The 23239-nt window shown below is 47.4% G+C and overlaps 1 protein-coding gene across 4 annotated transcripts in view; it reads left to right on the top strand.

Annotated features, from left to right (window-relative positions):
• The window catches only part of LOC138491614 (nuclear body protein SP140-like), a 3009150-nt gene that overhangs the window by 1270666 nt on the left and 1715245 nt on the right, over positions 1-23239 (top strand). For all 4 annotated transcript variants that reach the window (XM_069618235.1, XM_069618234.1, XM_069618232.1 and 1 more), the window contains one exon: positions 3414-3485. In XM_069618235.1, the coding sequence (XP_069474336.1) occupies positions 3414-3485 (72 nt within the window). The remainder of the gene's footprint in view (positions 1-3413; positions 3486-23239) is intronic.

Genomic DNA, 23239 nt, shown 5'->3' on the forward strand with positions numbered 1-23239 from the left:
ACAACTGCAATGTTCTATATATAGAAGCAAGGCAGGACCATGTCAGCACAACTGTAGGCTTGCTCAAGATTTATAGAACGGGTGCCTGTTTCATGGCATCTCACCAGTGATTACTTCCCCTGTGGGGGAACTGAATGTCCAGACGAACCCCCTCAGCATGAAGTCACATTTTTCACACCAGTGTGATATGGCTGCATTGGTTGCAAAAACTTTCAGGTGAATGTCTTTCTGACTAGGTAGAACAAAGAATGCCCACTGTATACATCATAGAGGTTTTAGGGATTCAATTGTCTAACTCCTCTCATATCCAAAGCCATTCAAAATCTGTGATACTGCTAAATGATTTTGTGCTTTTACCAAGATGGTCAAAAAGTGTTTGTTTTTCAGATCTCCTGCATCTGTCTCACCAGCCATGCTTGGTTCTTCCACAGACCTGCAACCTGTGGTTTCAGAAAGTGGGATGAGTAATCTACCCAACCCGTAATCAATATCCTTAATGGCTTGGACCCTCAGGACTTGACATTTGCCAGCGTGGTTCTTTCAGCTGAAAATCTAGACATGCTAAATGAAGCTAGAAAGCAAATAACTAGGTCGCAATACAGAAGTACATAGAACAAATCTTAACCCACAGCAAAAACTCTGGAGCATGCCCTTCCCTTTATTACATATATTTAGAATCCTGTAGGACATACCTCTCACTCTTAGTGTTAATCTTGAATGGAGATGTCAATACTGTCATGTCGTGCTAGTCAAGCAATGCAGTAGTGAAACCACAATTCACTGGTCTTGTGAAACTCTACACACAGATTTTGTAGTGCCCATGACATTGGATTGGGGAGATACACATTGGGGGTCATTCCGAGGTTGGAGGTAAGGAATTACCGTCACCGGTAAGGGTGCTGATGCCGGTAATCCCTTACCTCCGTATTCCGAGGTCCCTTTGCGGGTCCTTCCTTACCTCCTGCTTTTAGCAGGAGTTAAGTACAGGACCCACAAAGGTACTTCGGAGGTAATTACCGTACCGTAATTTACGGTGCCGTAATTAGCTCCTTCCCCATTCCCATTGAGCCCTATGGGGCAGAAATGGGAATGGGGAAGGGCAAAGGGTGAATGGGGAATTACCGGTCCCTCCAACCCTGGAATGGACCGGTAATTACTCCATTCACCATGCCTGATTTGGGACAGTTTCGGAAGCAACCATGGAGCTAATTACTCCATGGTTAGCTCCTAACCCGGAATGAGGCCCATTCTGTGTTCAGAAGAGCCTTTCTATCCTTCCACAAGGAAACGCCACTCTTTTTTGTCGGCCAAGCTGGTATGGAATATCATGTTAACCAAGAAATATGCCTCCCAGTGTTTTTCCCTAATCCGGACAAAAGCACTCTCCACAACTTGGACATAAGCAGCTTCCTCAAATTATGCCTGTATCATACCACAGAGGTTAGATCCTCTATACATCTTTTTGTGACTGACCAGGGGTGGATTCCCCATGTTCTAAGGCTTCCAAAGCCACCATTGTGAGATGGGTGATTGCATGCATACTAACGACATAGGTGATCTAGAACATTTCTCTTCCAAAGGGTCTGCATCCTCCCTTAGTGAGACCCAAGCCAGCCTGTGTGACTTCTGAAAGACACTCTCTTGAGACAAATCTGTAAGACTGCTATGCAGGCTGCCCCCATGTCTACTGTAAGAACTAGTTGATATACTACATTTCCAAAGCAGACCTCCAGTTTGGATTTTCCATTCTGCAAAATATTTTGGCAAGTGATGGTATTCACTCTTTTGGGCATTTATTCCTCCTCCCTACTTTAAGGGTTCTATGTAATGAAATGCATTGGAGTAAGAAAACTCACTGTCGTGGTGTTTTGTACTCCTAGTCCATATTGCCCGTTTCTACATACTGCTCTGCCATCGTCCATGCTAATAAGAGACTAAATTATGTATGCTACTAAGAGGACTAATGGTTGGGGCTGGGATTATATGTGAGGGTCGTCTTCTTAGGGGGGCGTGTCTGTGCTTTTTAACCCTGCACTCTTTTGAATTTAATATTGATGCGAAATGACATCCAATAGGTATTGGGGAAAGGAGACTATGGACCAGAAGTACAGTAGTTGCTGCGATGAGTAACCTTTTTTAAATGGCTGGGGGTAACTTCTAGCCCATTTAAGCATTAAAACCTGCAACCGAGGGCTCCATTGTTTTGTAAGTGTAAGTATTAAGGCCAAGGTTACACAGCACACAGTAGAGCCCGTTGCTACGGGCTCAAATGCTATTAGAGGTTGTGCATGGGGAAACAAGGGAAGCCTCACTTGAAATTCGCTATGATAGGGCTTGTCCAGATCTCTTTGCCCAGTCCCGCCTGTGTACATAACAAAAAGGGATGCTGGGAATGCATCATTCCAAGCTCGTTGATTGGCTAGATAGCTGGAGTCAATGAGAAGAACAAAATGGAGAATCATGAAATGTAGGCTTCGCTTGTTGTTTAGTGCCTATATTCTACACTTTCTGTTTGTCTAAAAAGAATAAAAACATGCTCTAATATGTTGTAATCTGTCATTGCCATAGAACAGAACCAACCACTTTGGAACATAGAGGTGCCATCATTTCAGTAAATGTCTTAGATGAGGTTTATCCTATACTGGCCCTTCTTCAGATTCTTATGGCAACTACATTTTTGTCACCTATTGATTGAATAGTTTCTTACAGAATGCATTCATAGGAACTGAAACCCAGACCATGTGCTATTAGTATACTTTCAGCCACACCAAGGCTTTGCCTGTGACAATGGAAATAACACTCCAACTCCAGATATCGGTTAGGATTAAATAAGCGTCATCTATCTGCTGTGGTCACAACTTTATGGTTGTCAGCTTTTGAATTCACTGAGTGTGATTAAGCAGTGTTGTACAGTCTGTTTTTCCAACACTTGACTCAGTCCCTCTCTATAACACCCTCCAAATGCACCGCTGCTCCAAAGGTTGTGCCAAATAAGTTTTCAATGAAAAAAATGGGTGCTGTTAGGGGAGGTCTGCTTACCTTATGGTGGCAAATATCTTCTTAATTAAATACTCTTGTAAATCACAACACCCTCTCCAAATGAGCATCTGCACAGTTTTTCCATTGGCCCTTTCAAGTCCAAATTCAGTTGATGAAGTGAAAAATCAGCACTGTATGTAAGGTGAGGGTAGCACGCTTTTGCTGAATGATCAGCTTCCATCTCTTCCATCCAAAATGCAGAGATTTCTCCAACAGGTTGGGAATTGGAATGTTTGTGTTGGACTAAATGATTTTAATACATACAATAATATTGTATCCATTCCTCCAGTGACAAACCTACGAAAGTATTGAAATGTTTAGATGAGCCTTATTGAGTAATGCTTTTCTTTTAATGATTTCTCTTTCCATTGCAGACCGGAGTGCTGTATCAGGAGGTTGGTTCAAGTCTTCTCCAGACCCCGCCACCCAGTCCTACACATCCTCTGGTGAGCTATTACAGATGTTTAACCGATAAAAAAAAACGAGTAAAGTATACAGTTGTGTTTCCTACTACTGCACTGCAAGGACAGGTCCTGCCTGGCATCTGAATTTTACTTCGGCCACTAATAAATCATATGAGCACCATGATTTCCTTATCCTGTTGGCCATTACTGTGTGATACAAATATTGGAACAGAGCCAGGGCTAGCCCCTTCCTCAATTTCTGTAAGTAGTACATGGGGCCCCCTTTTTAAAGCAATGACATTTTGACAGGTGGGAACGCCCACTGCTTCCAGTATTAACCCTGCCCTTATGATATGGTTTTGATAGGAATTTGATCTAAATATCAAAGTTGATTTCAATGTTATATAAAATGTATATTTTTTTATATAAAGTGTTTGTGTACTTTGATACAATGTTGAGATGTTTTGATATAAAGTGAATCTAAACTTTATATTAAAATGATTTGATATAAAGTGAATCTAAAGTTTATATAAAAATGTGGCTGGGAGCAGCGTGTGTGCGCTGTTGCCTGATCGAGAGCGAAGTGAGTTGTGAGGGGATAGACTGCGAGTGTTAGGGTTTGGTGACGCGTTGATAACGCAGGAGTGGGTTTCGCCTTTAAGGCCTAACATGATTTTATATAGATTTAATAGAGATGAAATATAAAGCTGGATGTATGTTGATAACAGCTTTAATAGAGATGTAATATAACGCTGGGTTTGGCCTTATAAGGCCTGACGGCATGCTATTTTATACATGGAATATAATAAAAGGAGGTTGTGCTTTTTAGGGTACGCCGTTATCATGTTTTAATGTAAAGGAGATGTTTGGGAGGGTTTAGGTATTTTAAACTGAATAAAAGTTGAATAAAATAGGCTCGGCATGTTTGTTTATGAAGTGGACATCAAACCCTTGAGAATATAGACCAGCAAAGCGGAACTAGGGGTTTTAAAAAAAACAACTATGTTCCATGGCCTGTGAATATATATTTTACTAGCATTATATTTGATAGAATAAAAATAAGGCTTTTTTCAAATGAAAAGTGAAGGTCTAATATCAGGGCTACATCAAATATTAATATTGAGATACGTTGGAATATTTCTGTGGGGTATTCAGCAGATCTTGGGTGTCACAAGGGCATTGGGCTGGAGCAGCCTATTGCTTTTGGATCAACACATTCTGAATGTTTTAACGACGCAAGGATGGGGTCTATCCTATGTTACATCAGCAAGGTCCATTGGATCTGGCAGGGTCCTACGACACAGAGTTCTTTTATAGAATAAGCTCAGGTCACTGTTGGTTCTGGAGTCTTTGCAACGCCCGCTGGAATGTCCACGGTCCTAATGCATGATAAAAAAACTCTCCAAAGGGCAGCCTGTTTTGCTTGGCTCAACAAGTTCAGAATGCTTTAACGACCCAAGGATGGGGTCCAACATTGTTGTTACAGCGGCAAAGCCCATTGGATCTGAGGGGCGTATACTGCAGAGGTCTTTTGTGAATTCATCAATGGGTCCGATTGGATCTGGAGTTTTTACAATGCCCGCTGGTGTGTCTGGGGGGCTATTGAGTGATAAAGTCTCTAAGACCCCGAAGGTTGTTTATGACTATTGTTCTGTTTCAGCATTGAACCGTATGAATGATGAACTTGAAAATGGGCTGACAAATGATTGTATAAGAGGGGTTTCAGTCATGCAAGCTATCCCTCCAGGTTCTACTGGCTGAAGAAGGGCCTCATCACGAGTTGGGCGGTAACGGCGGCGGTATTACCGCTGGCGCTATTAGCTCTACCGCCAAAGCCCCCGGCACTATTAGCACCTGATCATGGGTTTGGCGGAACGGTTAGTGCCCATTCCCCATTGGGCCCATTCAGGAATTCCTCATCCCCCATTGGGCCCAATGGGGAAAATTCATGCTATTACCGCCAGCAGATTTCCCGCCGGCGGTAATAGCACCGGAAATCGGAAAATTTGCGGTGGCTTTTCCCCCAGCTCAAAGCTGGGGGTAAATCCGCCAAGGCCATGATCTGGCGGACCCTTAAATGCGGCAGTACAGTAATAGCGCTACCGCCACATTTAAGGGTTAACGCCAGACTCGTGATGAGGCCCTTTTTATATAACAGGTCGGCAGCCCTCGAGCAAGATAGGAAATTGCCCAGTTTTGAACACTGATTATGAAGTTATGCCCTCAGCGGTGGGGCGCTCAAGGTCTCGGACAGATATCACAAGCCATTTAAATGTTCACACATTGCATGACAGTGTGGGAGTGTCACAACTTCCTGTTGGTCTGTGTGACATCTGTGGAGGAAGGGGCGGCCATTGCCGATTGCTGCCAAGTTTCTGGATGACCGACTTTGTAGCGGTCTAGTCGTTTATTCCAAGCCTGCTGGATAAGGGCACTGTCATATGCTGTTTGCTGCCCCAGCACTGGGAGGTGCTCTGTGACTCGACCCTGCCCCCCTGTTGGAACAGAACGAAGTGAGGGATAAAACCTGCAGTCCACAACCCTTGGGGCGTAAGCCCTCTGGATAAGGGTGCTGTCATATGCTGTCAGAATGCTGTCTGGAGCTGCCGGGAGTCTGATACATCCATTCATCTACCCAAAACGTTCCTGAAACACTGCTCAAGCCTCTGAGGACATTGCAGTAAGTGACTGGTTACCGTCCCATGTCTTGGGGTACTTCTCTCTGTGACAAACTCTCAATTCTTACCCGATACTAATCACTGTATTCCCACATCACAACAACCATCGGGCGGAGGGGGCAGTGAAACTAGCGAGCTGGGGCCTTGAGTCTTGGAACCTACAATCCCACCTTACAACAAGTGCCGAGTGGAGCGGGCAGCCAAACTAGGATAGATTGGAGCGGAGGCCTAGAATCTCGGTGTCCGCATGGTTGTGTTGGTTGTTGGCCTCAGCTGCTATTCTGCAATTATTCTGTAACTCGAACAAAGTACCTCCCAGCCATCCATAGCCATATAATGGTAAAAAGGAAAGCAGAGGGTGCTGTTCCACCTGGGGCCAGCCAGCGAAAGATCTCAAGGCTATTTAAGCCAATTAAATATGTCAATATACTAATTACAGAGATTCAGGACTTTCTTTCCGACATAGACGTAGGTGTCGGCCCAGCTGACCCAGATAACCCAGTTGGGTCCAATAAACTTTGCACTCTACAGGCAGAGACCCTCTTATTGCCTCAAAAAGTTAACCAAGGAATAACCCAAGCGCAGAAGGTTTCTGCCCAAGACAATCAATTTAGTGATAACAGGAAGCTTGTTATGATGACCTGTAAATACCCTGTTTCCAACTGTGTGGCACAAAGAGACAGTGTGGGCCTTATATCCTTTCACAGCAATGAAGAAGCTGATCCCAAGTTCACTGGGCCTCGCAAAGCCCCAGGCCTACACATTTCCAAAGAAGACAACCTGGCCCCATTCGAAACCACACGCAAAACTTCACAGTCTGGAGGTAGAAATATTATATTTGACATTTCTAGTGGTTCTTCAAGACTCAACTCGAAAAAGGCCCTTGTGGCCCTACCATTATGGAACTGCGTCCACAGACCGTGGCCAGTCTCGACAATTCTGCACCAGTCTCATCCCTGACCCATCCCCCTTACTTCCCAATTGTAATATGTTCACGGTTCCCCAACCCGATCCCTTATCGCCTCAGCCACTTCTGCCAACAAGCTATCACAAGGTTCAGTAATGTCCTCTTCCTCTAATGAAAACTCCGTCTCCCCTCCTTCCCCTTCCTCCTCACCTTTAACCTTTGGCTTGGGATCTCTCTTCTTTTTTTCCTCTCAAGGTTGATTTCTCCTTTCTTTTTTAAGAAGGTATGGACAGCCACAGAAGGACGCCACAGGGCCACTAGGATAGTGGGCTGTGGGCGATTTCCCGTGACTGTCTGTTATGGGGAAAAAGCCCAAGGCATAAAAAACCGCAACCACAAGGATGGATGACAGCTGTAGATCGACCCAATGGGAGGCAGGTAGGTTTGGAGGCTCCGATGGCAAGATGCGCTCACAATGGAAGGTATCGGAAACAGATGGAGCAAACAAGAGCACCAAAAGAAATCAGGAGGAAGCACGGTAAGGAAGCAAGGCGTACAGGTACTTGTAGAGCAAAGAGAAGGGCTAGTAAAGAAAACAGGAAGCCAGGCGGACCGAAGGAGAAGGAGGAGCCAGACGGCAGGCAAGAGCAGCAAGGCAGGAGGAAAGCAGGGAAAACACAAGAAGGCAGCTGAAGATAGGATAGCGGGCGAAATCTGCAAGGGAAAACACCCAGAGTGTAACAACACAGGGAAGCCTAAAGTTGCAACGCATCCGTAACCCGGAAGAGGTTGGCTAAATACTTCTGGAACGGACGCGAAGACGAACAACTAGACCGGCAAGGCACGCAAAATGACAATGTGCTGGCACAACTAATGGCGACCCCCTTTCCAGCGGTCCCAGATCCGCCATTTGTTCCAGGGCATGACACAAGCGGCCACAGTGAGAAGGTATTGCAGCCTGCTGACTCAGTGACCCAACATTTTTCTGGGTTCCCCCGCTTCTCCATAAGTAATCGCTTCAAACCCCTCACAACCATGGCCCCAGCAGCCAGATCACTCCCCTCCCCTGTCCGGGCTGAACGCCAATGGAAGACAGTAGCCCAGAAAAAAAAGAAGACTGTAGCCAGGAAACCACCGCAAACGGGCTGCAAGATCTTGGGGCCAACTCAGTGCCCTTAAAACACAGGGTGGGTCAAACTCTGCTATACCCAAATTTTACACTGACGCAGGATCACAGACTTGCCCTTTGATAACTGGGCAAAATAGTAATGACTCTAATATAGGTAAAGAGGACATTCAGGATAACCAGGGAAATCAATTCACTCTGAATGTTGATGAAATCTTAGTTGTTCTGATGGAACCCATTGTTCGTAGTATTGATCTGTGGGGGAGGGAGTTGTTGGAAGAAATTAAGAAAATTTGGGAAATAATAGAAACCCTGAAATTAAATGTGCAGGCACAATATGTAGTAAACCCTATTGCTAGCCTTGGTCCTGCTGTAGCAAATCCCGGTAAAACTAATGTCTCCCGTGCCCCGAGCTTGCTTCTGCCTTGACTGCCTGGTAACGTAGATCATACAGATATGGGGGCTTGCCTGACACAGCAGTGTAACACAAGCCCCCCTCCCCATAGGCAAATAGAGGGGCCCCAAGCCCGGAGGGCATACCGCCCCAGTGCTGGGGTTTCCACCAACCCCTCGTATGAGTTTCGTTGGGAACAGTTTGCATTTAGGAGATCCAAGAATGAGTCCAAATTCGCAAATAGTGGAGATCTGTGGTAATGCCTGGAAATCGGTAAAATGGTCAAACCATCTAAAATCAGACCAAAAAGCTAAGCTTTATTTTTCAGTCCTAGAAAACCTCCAAGCTATTTGCAATGTAGACTCCAATGAACCACAACTGCTCAACAAATATGAGAATTTGGTTTCCAAACTGACTCCATTTGTCTCTGTCCCTGCAAAGAAAGTAAAACATCTACTTTATCTAGACCCAGTTGGTATGATTGAGACTGTCATAATGCCAAAACCAGAATTATCGAATGGTCACAATCCACACAGGGAATAGATAGGCCAAAACTCGGGATCCTCCGTGCAGAATATAAGAGTATGCTTGCAACTAAGAAGGAGTTTGCCCAGGGGAAGTGGTCTGACCTATTAAGCGCTCTTAATTTAAGAGACCATGGGCCTCATTACACGGATGGCGGTAGGGATTTACCGTTACCGGTAATGGAATACCGGTAACGTTAAATCCCCATGCGGATCACGACCCGGCACACCGCTATTAGCGGCATCGCAAATTACGGTGCCACTAATAGCGGGCAGGCCGTGTGCGCGCGACCCTCCATCCCGTAAATTACGCCATGCCGCTATTAGCACAGCATCACAAGGCCAGTGGACATGCTAATAGCGGCATGGTAAATCCACCCAAACCCCTTCCCGCCATGGTGCTAATACCGGCATCGCGGACCACCCGTTAAGAGGAATGAGCAGTGTTCCCACCTGCCACAGGTGGACACAATCAGCACAGGTGGAGGCAATGGAGACTGTGGCAGCTCAAAAGGAGCACACCACACCCCTTCCCACACCCCTTCCCACACAAAGATGGTTCCAATACTGGCAGCAGTACATGGCCTGGGGGACCTCATTGCAGCGCAGCTGCTACTACAACAGGCAGCACAAAGGAGACGCAGGAGGAGGAGGAGGAGGAGGAGGGCAAGACAGGCACAGCAAGCACCACAACGGCACCTATTCATACCACAGAGGCACCCACCAATCCCCAGGATCAGAGCCAGTCCATTCAACCTAACCCCTGAGCAGATACACACCCTGTACCGTCTGGACAGGGTTACCATCACCAGCATCGTGGACATGATCCACGACGACATTGTGAGCCTCATAGACATCAGAACTGCCATCCCCCCGCTACTGAAGGTGGTGAGTGTGCTCCACTTTCTGGCCACAGGCACCTACCAGCATACAGTGGGACACATGCATGGCATCTCACAACCAGTATTCTCACGCACGCTGAACCAGGTACTCGATGCACTCCTGAAGCATGCACCTGAACACATATCCATGCCACGGACTGCCCAGGAGATTGCAAACACAAAAGTTGGCTTCTATTCACTGGCAGGCATCCCAAGTTGCATTGGGGCCATCGACTGTACACATGTGGAATTGGTGGTCCCACATCACAATGAAGTAGTGTACCGAAACAGGAAGCAATTCCACTCTATCAATGTCCAAATGGTATGTGACGCCAACAAGATAATCACATTGCTGTGCCAGATTTCCAGGATCAACACATGATTCCATGGTCCTGCGGAACTCAACTATCCCACGCTACATGGAGCGACACCCCGGACAACGTTTGTGGCTACTCGGTGAGTAGCAGGGCAAGCACATGGCAACGTGATTGGGGGGGGGAGAGAAACATACTGCAACTGGGAGTGATTGGGGGGGGAGAGATACATACTGCAACTGGGAGTGATTGGGGGTTGGAGAGATACATACTGCAACTGGGAGTGATTGGGGGGGGAGATACATACTGCAACTGGGAGTGATTGGGGGGGAGAGATACATACTGCAACTGGGAGTGATTGGGGGGGGAGATACATACTGCAACTGGGTGTTGACTGTCGTCCGTAGGAGAAATGGACATACAGATGTACACCAATGTGCATCCGGGAAGGCCACGATGTACTTGAGAAGAACCCACATGCAATTTGAAGCTGCACAACATCGACAACAATGCAGGTTGCAAAATATCACACATCCATCCACATTGAACATCCTACCACGCCACATTTCACACGAATCTGCAACATGGCGTCAAGATAGTAATACACAATCAGCGCAGCACAACATCAATCCAGCAATGCGCACTTGAATGCATGCAAAGGGATCACCCCTAGACATAGCACTGAACCACACACCTATAGCACCACTGAAGTGATGCCTCACAGCATGGCCACATTGGTGTCAGAATGTCAGTACACTCGCAGTGTGGTACCAAATTTGCCTGGGACAGGGACACCTAAGACCTGGCCTCACCCAGGACATGTCAAATACTGTTGGAGGCATTAATGTTGCATTACTACTTGCAGGGTCAACCTCCCCCTTGCACGTTGCTGCCACACAGACCATCTGCATGTATGCTGTCAATTCAGTACTTGAATCACAATGCAATGTCAATTAGTGTGATGTGAACAGGCCGCTCTTGAGGTGAACAGTAACAGGACCCTGTTCATTCCCCCATACAGGTGATGCGGGCTATCCCCTGAAGACCTGGCTCCTCACACCTGTACGGAACCCACAGAACAGGCACGAGGAGGAATACAATCGTGCACATACCCGTACCCGCATCGTGATCGAGCAGACTTTTGGACTTTTGAAGTCACGTTTTAGGTGCATTAGCAGGTCTGGTGGTGCTCTCCTGTATGGACATGAGAAGGTGGCCAAGATCACCATGGCATGTGTCATGCTGCACAATATGTGTATCAGACGGAATGTGCCACTGCCCCCTGACGTTGAAATAGAAGCACCTGATGAGGATGATGATGGTGATGAGGACGGAGGTGAAGGGGATGCAGGTCTTGCAAGAGGGGATGGGCAGGAGGGACGTGCTGTGAGACAGCATCTGATCAACCAAATATTCTGAGGAACATGTTTTCGTACTGTCACATGGTAATGGGGAGTAATGCACTGGTGTATGTTTTCGAGCACACAATGGACCCTGTCCCCAATAAAGTACACACACACAATGAAGTTGTCCAAGCCAGTGTTTAGATCAGAAACCAGTGTATTGAGTAACATTAAGGTGTGAAAGTGCAAGTCCCAAAACATCCCACCACCCTTCCCCCCACCCCCACAACAGACCCATAACACCCTTCCCCCCACCCCCACAACAGACCCATAACACCCTTTCCACCCCCCCCCCCCCCCACAATAGTCCCTGATGTGTTTGCCAAGTTTGCCCTGGCCTATGCACACATAGGGATCTCTATCGACCCCCTATTTTCAATAGTCCTCGGGGGGATTCAGAGGGCTGGCAGATGTGCGCCTGGTGGTGCGCGTTGAGCGACGGAGGGGGCTTGTTTGTCTCGACCCAGAAGATGAGGATGGGGCAGACTGGCCTTGTTGGGAAATGTGGCGGTCGATAGTGTCAGCCATGCATACCAGGACCTCCCTGAGCCTCCCTATCTCATCGCACAGCCTGTTGGTGTTGGCGTCCATCCGCTCTGTGGAGTGCCTCAACGCCTCCACGATGTTCTCACTGCGATTGGCAGCCTCCTCAACATGCTGGCCAACCAGCACAGACAGCTCTTGTTGGCGCTGCAGGATGGTGGTCAATTGGAGGGCAGTGCTGGGTGACTGTGCACTTGAGGCTGTGCCCTCGGATGCATCCACTACAGCAGGTGATGCCAACATGGGGGACATGATTGCAGGGTTGGTGTCCTCAACTGTGGATTCAGACGCAGGGGTCTGGAATGGCACTGGCTCTGGTGATCCAGGGGGGGTTGGGGTGTGCATCTCCATGGCCTGGTCTAGGGTGTCCTCCAGATCGGATAGGGGGGCAGTGGCGGCTGCCTCACCAGTGGAGCTTGCCGCAGCTGATGGTGGGCCCTCGGTGGCTGGCATCGGTGCGGGTGGGTTCACCACCGGTGGTGGGGCCGCAGTTGGTGGTGCAGCTAGTACTGCCGTGGCAGTGGCACTCCGACGAAGTTTGGCACTCGTCTGGTGCGGCCTGCCCCCCTTGCCCCTTGATGTTGTTGGGGTATCCGCCGGCTCCTGTGCCCTTGGCCTCTTGCATGTAGCTGTTGCCTGTGTTGCATCAGCGGCATCCTCCCCATCTGTATGTGAGCCTGTCAGGGACGAGACGGGGGATGGCATTGGTTGCGTTTCAATATACTTGATGCAGATTACATAAATGATGCAGTTGTGGCAATTGGGACTTAGTGGTTGTGGATGCAGGTGATGTGCCAGTTCAGTGCCTCATCCATGCATGGTTGTGTTTGGGACTTGTCTGTGGTGTTGTGTGCATGTGTGTGTGTGTGGGTCTGACACAGGCATGGTGAGGGATGGATGCATGTGTGGATGTGTGTCCATGCATGAGAGGAGTCTGTGCTCACATATGGGGGGTACAGTACATTCACATCGCATCCTGTCATGTGTACACTCACCCCCATCAGAAGTGGTACCCACGCCGAGCTCCATGCTGCCTACTCCCTCTATTGACTCGACGGCAATCATGTTAGCGCACGTCTCCTCCCATTCCTTCATCCGGATTGGGGATCCATCTCCACCAGCACTGGCAATGCGGTGGTTCTCAGCCAGGATGCCCCTCACCCGCAGCCTGAGGTCGTCCCACCTCTTCCTGCATTCGCGCACAGGGCGCGTGCTGGTGCCCACTGCACTGACTTTGGCAGCGACCTCCTCCCAGATGGCTTTCTTCCTCAACAGGGTTGGCCGGCGCATGTCATTCGCGAAGACCACCTCAGCATTCTCCGCGAGGGTCTGTGTCAACATCACCAATTCCTCATTGGTGTATTTTTCTTTGCGCTGCCTGTCAGTTGATTTCTTGAGTGCCGTAGGCATGATGCAGGTGTCCATAATTGTTTGGCACGGCTCACGAATCAATACAGGTCCAGGGGGCAGAGGATGGCAATGGATTGTGTTTTTAAAGATGGCCGCCGGGCTCTTTCCCGTTCCGGCGCGATGACGCTATTTCCGGTTCCGCAATTTTACGGTCACCGCTAATAGCGGTGACCGCTAATGGCGGTCACCGCAATTTGCATGTAGCGTGAGGGCGGAGGTGCTATCTGCACTTTCGTCAAAGCCGGTAAGGGACTTTTTTGGGACTTTTGCGGCATGGCGGTAGGGTCCTTACCGGCATGGCGCTATGCTCGTGTCCGCGTACTCGTAATGGTACGTAATTAGCGCCCTCTTACGAGGGCGGACACGTTAATAGCGCCATGCCGCTAATATGCGGTTTTTAGCGCACAACGTGTAATGAGGCCCCATGTATTGTTTTTTAAATTGCTGTCTGATAGAGCACCGATAGGTGGTCAAGGGTTAAAATGTTGCATCAGCGAGGGGGTGCTGTTGCGCAGCTCCAAGATGGCAGCCTGAGATAACTCTGACCTAGCAGTTTCTAAAATCCTCCAACATCCTCTCTGTCGTGGATAAAACTACATCCAGACACCAGCACCGAACAATCAACCAAGTGCTACCCGCTTGGACTTCCTTTCATCTCTTTTCGGGACGCCCACAGCCGTATCTGAGACCCGGCTGCCTCGTCCCAGGCCGACCTGCGTGACTTTGTGAACTGGATCAGATCGCTGCCCTGCACACCAATGGAGCTGGAGCCCGCTCCCTCCCCCCGGAGCCATGTGAGTACACGCCCACTGCGCTCTCCTGCACCCCAGACTTCTTCAGCTGCTTCCCTCCACCCCCCGACCCACCTACTTAAAGCCCGCTGACGCTCCGGCATTCATCGGCGGAACCGGGCAGGCTCAGAACGACCGTTGGAGGTGGAGGCTGCCAACGGCTACTGACTCTTCACCACGCTGGGATCCTGTCACAGCTCTACCCCCCCCCCCCTCTCTATCCGCATGGTGCAGTACAGCCTTGGTCATTGTCCCCCCACGCGTTCCTGCTCTGGGGGGGCCCGATGCACTGGACGCTCCTGCATCCCTCCCACCGGCCGGCACCTGCGCCACCTCTGGCTCACATTGCACTGACTTTTCTGGGGCTCAGGCCAGCTAGCCTATACACCACCACCCACCGGGACTAATCCTTTTGATGCTGGCTACTCGCCCTGACTCCACTGAGATCACTCCTCGGCTGTCAGCCACTTGCCTCCTATGACGGCCCAGCCCCAGTCTGGATCAACGGGCTCTGCAGTGTCACAATACCATCATTTAATATAATTGATTAATGTTTCAGCTGTGGCAACCTCCTGCACGGTGCTGTTGAAGGCCTCAGGCTCACAGACTTCTGCTGTGCATCCACAACGTTACATAATGGGGAACAATAAGAGACAAGCAAAGATCAACCAATTTGCATGCCAAGACAAGGTCTCTGCCCCCACCTGCCACGGCCTCAACCTCGGCCACAGTAGATATGTCCACCTTGAACAAAACCCTGCTGGCCCTTAAAAACAGTACAGACACCCTTGGGTCTAAAATCGACACGCAATGTGCGAACTATGGGGGTCCCAGAATCCACTCACATTCATAATATGGACGTTTTCGTGGAAAAACTCCTTGTGGATATACTCAATCATCCCCAACTATCCAATATGTTTTTAGTCGAGAGGGCTCAACTCTCCTTCACCCCAGGCCACCCCCTGTTGCCCCAGACAGGCCCATCATTGCAAGGATCCTAAACTACAGGGATAGAGATACTCTACTTCGGGCTGCCAGAGACAAAGGCGAATTAAGATTTGGATCAGCAATTATTAGATTGTTCCTGGATTTCAGGCCCCAGGTGCAGGAACAGAGCAAGACGTTCCGGGCGGTTAAGAATAAACTCCTCCAGAAAAATCTAAAAATTGCAATGATGTTTCCTGCCAAGCTCTGTGTGGTCCACAATGGCAAGATCTGGTTCTTCACGTACCCCTCAGCTGCAGCCCTTTTTATTTCTGAAATACCACACCCCACCGAGAACCATGTGGACCCCAACCGTTGACTGCTACACCTCCCCTGCCTTTGGGGGTACTTCCGGTCCAGGGCAGGGGCCATCTACTGCATTTATGAAGCGCCCTGTGGCACATGGGGGTCCTACTATCCCCCTTATCCACTTAAATGTGCTTTATAACAGCCCTACACTTTACGAAAGAATATTGGTCTTGTTTACCTCCCGAATTGGCTGAAATCTTGAGTCATACCCAGATGATCGAGATACAAGGCCTGGACTAGTACCGTGGCTGCCAATCATGGGTTCTCGTCCTCCAGCCCAGGGGGAAAGATACCCCTGGTGATAAGTCATGCTGGTGTTTTGAATAGCAATGCACTTGTGCCATGGTCCAATGACAATATGCTGCTGTTGTTGCTAGCGCCTTGAGCTGGGTGGCCACAACCAGCACCTCTTTGCCGCAGCCACTGCGTCTTGTTTCATATGAGTTAAAGTTCTAGTGGGTGCTAAGTATGCCGGTAAGTTGGTGTTTCTGGCGTGAGTGGGGGTGGGTTCCAGGGCGGGGATTATGTTCACTGTGCATAAATGTTTATTGTTCAACACTACGAAAACAATTGTTGGGGTGGACTGATTAACCTCTGTGCAGAACTATGTGGCGGAGACTCTGTATGTATTGGGGAGCCCAAAATATCGGTCCATTCACTACATGACAATAATGAGTGCTCCCCTAACAATTATTTCCTGGAATAGCAGAGGAGTCACCAATAATAAAAAGTTCCGCTTGGTGGTTAACTATGCTAAATTGCATGGGGTAAATGTTCTATGCCTCCAGGAGACACACCTTGCGAGGGATGGTCCGCTTTCGTTGGCCAGGGACTGGGGAGTGCACAGGTATGGGTCCTCCTACTCGACCCAGTCCAGGGGAGTGCCCATATATATATATATATATATATATATATATATATATATATATATATACACCAGTCCCTCAAGTTCCGCCTGCATGACAAGGTACAAGATCCCGAAGGACATTACATCTTGCTTGCTGGTGAATGTTTGAGTACAAGAATGCTGTTCATCAATGTTTATGCTCCAAATGTAGACTCACCTGAGTTTTTTTTAGAACTGTGCTGCCATGCTTCATAAATATGCAAAATATGAGATTGTATGGGCGGGAGACTTTAACCTGTCTATGTCCCTGGATTTGGATCGATCCACAACTACTCAAAATACACTAGGGTGGCCATAGCCTGGGTAGATATTGCTGACTCCCAGGGCCCGGTAGGCATATGGCGGTATATGCATCCGAACTATAGGGAGTCCTCATTTTACTCGGGGGCACATGGTAGTGCCTCTAGGATAGACTATGTTATGTTGTCAACCCCGCTGGCTAGTAATACGCTGCACTCTAAAATTCTCCCCAGGACACTGTTGGACCATTCCCCGATACTGGTTACAATCCCCGTCCCCAATGGATCACATTCCCCCTCCCCCTGCTGACGGTTTCAACCGCAAGCTCTGGAGAATGTGGTGTCCCGCGAAGGTATCCTGGGTGATATAAAGGAATACTTTTCGGTCAATGCTTAGACGGTCCCCGACTTCAGAGTGGTGTGGGAGGCCTTTAAGGTGTATTTTAGGGACTGTTGAATTTCCTGGGAAGGAGGGGTACTGAAATCCCTGAGATCGACCTTGTGCCAACTAGAAAATGAAATTAAGCTGTTGGAACATAAACAGACACAGGATGGGGACCCCCGGGTTGGAGAAACTCTTATGGAAAAGCAACAAGCCCATACAGAGGCTGCAGATAAGGAAGACGAGTATCTAGGCGACCTGGTGCTCGCAACTAAATATGCTGAAGGTGGTAGACCCAGTCGTACTCTCGCATGGGCAATCTGTAAAGACAGGTGCCAGGGAGGGATCTTGGAGATCGCAGACCCGAGTGGACTCTCGGTTCGGGATTCTAACGAGATAAACAAGATTTTCCGGGAGTACTACGATCGGCTGTACTCTTCCCAATTATCGGTCTCTCCTGGTGAAATAAGGGCAAACCTGGACCGGGTGGCACTGGGGTGGCTAGACTCCGCAAATTGCGGATTTGATGAACACTCCCCTTTCCACAGCAGAAATTTGTAAGGTAATTGGGAACCTCCCATGCAGCAAGGCTCTGGGGCAAGACGGCATCTCTGCAGAATTCTATAGAGAATATGCTGACATCCTTGCCCCGTAGCTTTGCGTATGTATGAATTCTCCCTGTCCGCGGGCTTCTTGCCTGAATCCACTAGGACAGCAGTAGTCACGCTTATCCGAGAGCCCGACAAGGACCCCACTAATTGCGCCTCGTACAGACCCCTGTCTCTCATCAACACAGTCAATAAAATTGTAGCCAGATTACTGGCCCTATGGAATGGCCCTTTCTATTCGCAGTGTTACACAGATCGGGCCTGGGCCACCAGTACATCCGATGGGTCTGGCTGTTGTATACCTTGCCTCAGGCCACAATTCTATCAAAACATTTGCTGTCAGATAATACATTTCCCACAAGAGGAACGAGACAGTGTTGCCTCTTCTCTCCAATTCTCTGTGCCCTGGCAGTCAAACCCTTAGCATGCGCCATGAAAGAATTCCATTCACACAGAGTGGTGAACATATACTCCCAATAAGCTCACTGTATGCAGACGACATACTGTTGTACGTCTAAGATCCCAAACATAATCTACGCCCGCTAGTAGAGGAAATGTTTTCCGATTTCGGGGAGTACTCGGGTCTGCGCATCAATTGGTCAAAATCTGAGATATTGCTGCTGACCCCCTTGGTGTACCCAGCCGATATCAATACTGAATTCTGATGGTGCCAACAGGGCATGAGGTATCTTGGTATCGTGGTCTCCACCTCTCCTACCAGGTTATTTGAGGTAAACTATGTTGCGACCCTTGAACAATTAGAACGAAAAGTTGACATCTGTATCAGATCCAATGGCGGAAGATCTGCACAATGACCCGGACTATATCACTAAACTCTAGGTTCCGCCTTACACAATTCATGTTAATTCACCAGTCGTATCTTTCTCCTGCACTATTGCAGAAATACTATCCTGATAGATCAGCCTCCTGCCCAGGATGCGCCCTAGACCCTGCCAACTATATGCATATGGTCTGGAACTGCACACAGGTACAAACATGTTGGGAGGGAGTATAGGGTACAATGGGCAGAATCATTCAGTGATGCCCTGGGACTCCCCTTCAGCCTGGTTACTAGCGCTGTTGGTGAACCCTAACAAAGCAGAGCAGAAACTGTTGGCAATGGCCTCAGTAGTAGCCAAAACGTGGAAGAGAGCGAGACCCACCGGTGAAGGAACAGCTGAACATGATGAAAACCTGTGAGATCCTGGAAACAACATATGCAGGGTCCCTCCAGGGTAGACCAAAGCCAAGCAATGATTGGTTCCCTTTCCGTTCGTATGTCCTTAAAACAGAGACCCCACATTAAGTCCCATTGGTATTGTGCAGGTGGATTACACTTAGGGTAAAAACAGAATGTCGAGGGAGAATGGAACAGTGCCCTCAACAAACTATATGTAAGCTCACGCCAATGCTAAACGACAGTTACTTCATGTACTCCCACTGATTTGTAAAGGAAACACCTCCCCCTCCAACGTCTTCCTGATACTGTTATGACGTACATATCTCTGATTGCACCGTTTGTTTGTTTGTTTATTTCTGGGTTATGAGGTGAGTTAGGGAGAGGGGAATGGGAAGGGCTATGCCCACTATGGTCGGTTGTTATTGTTGTATTGATTTAATGTCACAGAATAACAATAAAAAAATAAAAAGAGATTTGAAAAAACAAAGAAAAAATTTTGTCCGCGAGGATGACTGGTGGTCACACTTTTCAAAATTGTATCAGGACCCTACTCCACATTCCATCTCGCCAGACCAGTCTATCTATGTTGAAACAAGCCCATTGTCAGTGTCTGTCGAGGAGGTGGTAACAACCCATAATTGCTTGAAGAGTGGTGAAGCCATTGGCCCTGACTTAATCCTGATCGACCTGATAAAAGAGGAGGTGGCGATCTGGGCACCAGTCTTAACCAAAGTTTTTAATGCAATAGTAAACCATGGTGTAATTCCCCCATCGTGGCAGAGAGCCAGGCGATCTGGGCACCAATCTTAACCAAAGTTTTTAATGCAATATTAAACCATGGTGTCATTCGCCCATCGTGGCAGATAGCCATAATCTTACCGATACACAAGAAAGGCGGTAGAGACTGTCCGGGTAACTAATGCCCTATCTCTCTTTTGGATAGTATAGGGAAACTATTCGGCAAAGTCGTCCTTAAACACCTTCAAGACTGGGCCAAGAAGGAACATAGAATTCACAACCTTCAGGTCGTTTTAGAGAAATACCGAGGCACAATTGACCAATGTTTTATGTTCTCCTTATAGATCCATAAATATACTGTTTTAAAAAAAGCCTTTATATATAGCCATCCTAGATCTAAGGACAGCGTTCGACTCAGTGTGTAGAACAACTCTGTGGCAAATCCTCACAAAGCATAAGGCACCCCGAAATTTAGTCCATATAATCCGCCAGCTCTACACCAACAGTGGGGCTAGCATCAGATTTGGCTTGGGAGGTGAACTAACCCACCCATTTGATAGAGGGGTCAGGGAAGGTTGTGTGTTGGTGCCCCTTTATTTAACCTCTACATACAAGAAGGTTTGCTTAAAGACTGCCAAGATTGCCCAAAAATGGACAAAGAGAAATATCCAGCCTTGTTCTATGCAGACAATGCTGTCCTTATTTCTATAACCCCCCAAGGACTAAAAAGAACCCCTTTACCATCTTTTTGAATAAGTGCGAGGACCTTAACCTCGAGATAAACATCGACAAATCAAAGACCATGGTGTTTAAACGCCCGTTTGCGAAACCCCGCCGAATAAGATTGGAAGCCAGCGGGCAGGTGCTCGAGCAGGTCAAGTATTATGACTATTTGGGGGTGAGATTTTAAGAAAATGGTGGTTGGTCTGAACAAATAAAAAAATCTGCCATTGATGGGGAAAATCTCAATGAGGGTATATTATCGTTCCCCGCGAAGCATGGTAGTGGGGCCATTTCGCAATCACTAGACCTTTTTCAGAAACTGGCTCACGCCGCTGCTACAAATGGCTCTGAACTCTGGGGCCACTGTGATATCTCTAAAATCTGCATATATGAGCATACATTTTTAAAAAAGCTCTTATTGTTACCCCCCAGCTCTCCACTGCATTGGTTTACTTAGAACTAAACATCACTCCAGCTGCCCACTTGATTTGGGCTAGACCAGCTTTTTATTTGGTTAAGTTAAGGAAGCAGCGTGGACTAGAATCCTATAGGCCAGCATTAGCAGCATTAACACACTTTCTTGCATTAAATCATACTTGGATATTATCTCCCTCCCATTTGAAAGATCTTTATATTTAAGATTTCTACTGGATATTTTACCTGTCGCATCATTTACTAAAAACTGGCGGGTATCCAATACAAGCGTGTGCCTCATGTGTGAGGCCGCAAATGAGACAACCATGCATTTTCTGTTAATATGTCCTGAATCCACTAACTTAAGAAATAATTATTTAAAGCCAATTTTGAGAGAGGTGGGGATTCGCAAGACAGCAGAGGCTGAAAGATTCTTGAGCCAATGTGATAAGCTGCATGTAATCTTTGCAACTGCTCGCTTTATTCGTAGGGCTTGGCTACTAAGAAGGAAGAGTTTGGGGATGATGGAAGGCAATATTGATATATACTGACACGGGCGAGGCTGTGAGATTTCCTCTCCTCGTCCCATGTCACATTAACGCACCGATCATGCTAGGCAATCTTGAGGACTATAATTGGGTCTATGTTCCCCATTTCTGTAACTACTTGACTTGTATATAGGGTGAGGATGCAAGATTTCCTCTCCACAACCCCATGGTTAGCCTCCACTATGAACTTGACTTGATTTTATGTTATCATATGCATACTGTATGACCTAATTTTATGCAATTTTGGAACAGATTGTCGAATTAATAATTTCTTCCTGATTGATTTTTAATTCCCATTTGTTTGAACTGTATAGACTGAGGCGATATATTTATCTCACATACTTGTCATTGTTTTACGTGTACTTTTATGGCTTCTTCTGCCGAAATAAAGATTTTGTTATGTGTATTCCAAGATGGACACCGCCTTACCAACACTGCTACTTCATCCTTCCCAGCGCTCGGATCTGTGAATTGCAACCCTCCAGTGAAGTTTTGTCCGAGAGGTTTTTCGCTACCTTCCCATGCTATACCAGCCTCTTGCCTCCCCTTGTTTCTTCCTGTTCTTATTCCCTGTTCGTGCTCGTCTCCTTTCCTCCTTTTCAGTTTCTGCCTTGTTTTTTCGGTGTCCGCTTTTTTTCACCTCCTTAAACTGCTGTTCCCTATTTTTGTGTTTTGGTTTTGGTGCCTGAAGTATCTTTCCTGGATTTAATTTTTTCCTGCATTCCACTGGGTCCATCTTCTTGTTTGGCCTTTCATCTGAACTTGAACTGTACTCCTGACTTTCGGTTAATCTTTCCATTGGAGCCATCATTCAACATCAACTTGAGGGGTTTTATGCCTCTTGCTTTTCCCCTTGTTTTTGACCCTCCTGCTGGATTCTACATTAGTTCACCAGTGGATTCTATAAGACTTGCAAGGTGGCAACTGGTCAGGATTGTCCCTTTCTTTTCACGGACCGCTTTCACGCCAGAAAGAGAGGATCCAAAACTTCCAAGAAACTCTGTAAGACAGTTACCTCTTCATCTGAAAATGAAATTGACATAGAAAGTGATTTACTCGAGTGAGCGTTCCCACATCTTTAAACCTATCTTTTGCTGGCTCTGGGCTTCAATCCACCTTTAGAAGTATACAATCACAGGACACCAACGGTGTGAAGCATGGTTGGGGGGCTGATGTTGTACATTTTGAATGTTTTAATCTGCTAAACGCAATGTATAATGTAGAGAATTATCTGAATGGAATAAGACAGCCACAGGGGGGTGGGGCTAAATGGCGACTAAAGAAAAATTATGCCAGGGGGTCTGGTAGTGCAAACAGGTGTGCACAGCTGGGGGCTGACACAAGCGATATGATTGCGATGGCCAACATCGAGACAAATGTGTCCAAATATGCTCTGGAAAATGTATATGTTGGTAGTTTTAAAGACGGAAATAAGATTACCAGTATGGGCACCATTCACAATTTAGATAACCTATTTAATGTAGTATTAAACCCCAGTAAAAACGTATTTTTGCATGCAGGAAGACCCTGGGTCGGTGGTGAATGAGGGAAATATGGAATATATACATGAGGGCATTACAGCCGTTATTCATAATGACACGGAAAATGAGGTGGAAATGCTAATATTCGCTATGCAGAGGGATCCAGAGTTTACTAACAATCATATATCTCTGGAGGCGATTTTAAAGGATGCTGAAATTGTTAATACAGCTGATGAAGCAGGTGTACATAGCAGTATGGCTGCAAGTCAAAGTTTTGGGGTTATTAATACAGACCCCCTTGATACTCAAGAT

The sequence above is a fragment of the Ambystoma mexicanum genome, chromosome 10 (assembly GCF_040938575.1).
Source record: "Ambystoma mexicanum isolate Mex_15411 chromosome 10, UKY_AmexF1_1, whole genome shotgun sequence".
Classification (NCBI taxonomy): Eukaryota; Metazoa; Chordata; class Amphibia; order Caudata; family Ambystomatidae; genus Ambystoma; species Ambystoma mexicanum.